Consider the following 3,007-nt stretch of genomic DNA (forward strand, 5'->3'; position numbering starts at 1 on the left):
CCTTCCCTTGACCTGTTAGCCATGCTTCTCCTGATCAAGCCCAGGATACAGTTGGCTTTCTGGGCTGCCAGCGCACACTGCCAGCTCATGTCCAGCTTTTCATCCACCAGTACCCCAAAGTCCTTCTCAGGGCTGCTGTCAATCCATTCCCCACCCAGCTTGTACTTGTGCTTGGGTTTGCCCCAACCCAGGTGCAGGACCTTGCACTTGGCCTTGTTGAACTCCATGAGGTTGGCAGTGGCCCACCTCTCCAGCCTGTCCAGGTCCCTCTGGATGGCATCCCTTCCCTCCAGCGTGTCAACTGCGCCACACAGCTTGGTGTCGTCGGCAAACTTGCTGAGGGTGCACTCGATCCCACCGTCTGTGTCGCTGACTGGCAACAGTGTTGAACATTGCCAGTCCCAACCGTGACCCCTGAGGAATGCCTCTTGTCACTGGTTTCCACTCAGACATTGAGCCATTGCCCAGGTCTTTGAGTGTGACCCTCCAACCAGTTCTTTAGCCACTGAGTGGTCCATCCATCAGATCCATGCCTCTCCAATTTAGAGACATGGATGTTATGTGGGACAGTGTTAAATGTTTTGCACAGGTTCATGTAGATAATTTCAGTTTCTCTTCCCTTACTCACCAATGCTGTAACTGCATCGCAGAAGGCCACCAAATTTATCAGGCATGATTTGCCCTTAGTGAAGTCATGTTGGCTGTCACCAATCACCTCCACATTTTTCATGTGCTTTTGCATAGTTTTCAAGAGGATTTTCTCCATGATCTTGCTGGGCACAGGGTGAGACTGGCTGGCCCTGTAGTTTCCCTGGGTCTTTCTTTTTTTCCTTTTTCAAAAATGGGGGTTATGGGTCAACAGGTCTAGAATGTTTTTTGTACCCATCAGACATGTAATGTGTTTTACATGAAAACGAGACTGTTAACAACTTTCAGTGCTTGCTGTATTGAACTGATTGTACCAGCTAGGCTTATTCTGTCTGATAGACTTGTGGGTTTTTTTTGGTTCAGTATCTTGCAGAGCTGAGTCTTCTTGAAGCTGATCCTTTTTTGAAGTACCTCCCTTCACAAACTGCTGCAGCAGCCTACTGTCTAGCAAACTATACTGTGAACAGGTCTTTCTGGGTAAGAACAACAACTGCATGCTAATGACTAGCTCAAGCATTTTGTTACCGTTAGAACTAGGCTGATAGGAAGAAGGAGTAGCATCAAAGTATGTTGTTATAAAGGATGAAATCCTGGGATAAGTAGCTGTTCCTGAGCTCATGGGACTACCTGATTCATGAATGTTAAATAAATCTGAAACATCCTGCCCCTTCTCTGAAATGGGAGGGATCTTGCTGTCTTGCTCACTTATATCAAGTCTGTACCTAAGGTTTTTTTCAGTCTTTAATCTCCCAAACTACTTCCTCAAATACAACTCATAGGCTTTCTGTGAAGGATGGGAGTGCTGAATATGTCCACTTGAGTGGAATGATCGCACTGAGTGGCTGCTTTAATGCAAGCCTTGATAGGTCTCTCAGCTGTGTGTTAGAGGAATAGCTTTAATAGAGAACAGAATCAACAAGAGATTACATGAATGCCATATGCTTAGAGGAGAAGGAGCTTCTTGTCAGATCTCCTGGCTCCATGGAAGACCTGTAGTGCAACTGATAGAAGGATACATTTCAACCCTTTTCAAGTCTAAAGAATCTAGCCTGGGAACTGATGTAGTGAAAATGGTTTCTGCTCCTGTAGAAAATATATCTTATAGACGAATGTTGGCTATAATAGAGTAACATTTTTTTCTTCTCTGACCAGCCGGAAACACTTGCTGCATTCACTGGGTATTCATTAAGTGAGATAGTGCCTTGCCTGACTGATCTGCATAAAGCATGCCTTGATGTTCCTCATTGCCAACTGCAAGCAATTAAGGAGAAGTATAAGCACCCAAAGTAAGTAATGAGGCAGCTGATGTTATGTAACTTGTGTAACTATAAGCACAGGGTGACTCTGATTTTGCAGCTTGGGCTGCAGCTGAAAAACTCCGTGGTGATCAGTTTCTCCTCCTGAAATGGGAGCCTCTGTCAGCCTCTTGATGGGACAACTTGGCTGACCATAAGAGAGTTCATCTATAGGTGTACAGATGTACTGGGTAATTCTGTAGTGTTGTAGGAGGATTCTTTTCTTCCCCAGTGCATGGCACAAGAAGGTGATATCTTTGGATTTGTCAGCTAAACTACTATCTTTAGTAACTGCACTTCTCTTCCAGGTACCTGCAGGTGTCTCTTCTGGAGCTCCCAGCAGTTCTTCCTCTGCAATAGAGACTGTGGATCCAGCACTGGGGGATTACTTCATGCCAGTCAGCAAAGCTGGACTAACACTTCATAGAGCACTGCAGGTCATGTGTTTGTAGCCATAGCAATAAGAATGTTTTTAGCTATTTTTAAATTAGATGCCTTTTAAAAAGATATTAGACTATAGCTCTGAATATAACTGACAGCACTTTTAATAAATCTTATTACACTGTTCCTCTGTGAATCTTCTGACTTCTGTTAATATCTGTAGTAAGTGAGTGGGAAGGGTTGTGTGTGGGTTATTTTGTTTTCGGTGGGTTTTTTTTTACCAAAAATCATTGTGTGGGGCTTTCAAGCTTCTTGGAATGGATGAAGTGTGGCTTGAACCTGACACAATCTGACATCCCCATAGACATGGGTGACTTGCTGCAGTATCATATCTGTTTCTTCCTCTCCTATGAGACAAGATCACATAGCCATGAACAGAACTTATTTTCTGCGACTTGTTCACCATATCACAGCAAAACCATCCAGATGCAAGTGGTCTGTGAATTCTGAACTTGTGCGTGAAAGACAATCAATGTTAAGGTAAAAGTTAAACTCCTCCTGGAGGCAAGTAAGGGAGATTCCTTTGCAGGGAGCTGGAGGAAGGGGAGGTTGAAGTGTTCCTGAGGCTCTGCCAGCCAAACACTTGTGGACAGACTGCAGTAGAGAGCAATGCTAGCAGCTGT

General features: G+C 44.5%; 1 protein-coding gene across 1 annotated transcript in view; it reads left to right on the plus strand.

The window, feature by feature from the left end:
- CCNA1 (cyclin A1) overlaps positions 1–2,507 on the plus strand; it is a gene marked incomplete at its 5' end in the record, with an annotated part of 6,266 nt that extends 3,759 nt beyond the window's left edge. Inside the window, 3 exons of the mRNA XM_010161084.1 lie at positions 1,012–1,125; positions 1,801–1,934; positions 2,252–2,507. Coding sequence (XP_010159386.1) covers positions 1,012–1,125; positions 1,801–1,934; positions 2,252–2,303 — 300 coding nt within the window. The remainder of the gene's footprint in view (positions 1–1,011; positions 1,126–1,800; positions 1,935–2,251) is intronic.
- Positions 2,508–3,007: the final 500 nt, after the last annotated feature.

This window comes from Eurypyga helias, unplaced genomic scaffold (genome assembly GCF_000690775.1).
Source record: "Eurypyga helias isolate BGI_N326 unplaced genomic scaffold, ASM69077v1 scaffold5911, whole genome shotgun sequence".
NCBI lineage: Eukaryota > Metazoa > Chordata > Aves > Eurypygiformes > Eurypygidae > Eurypyga > Eurypyga helias.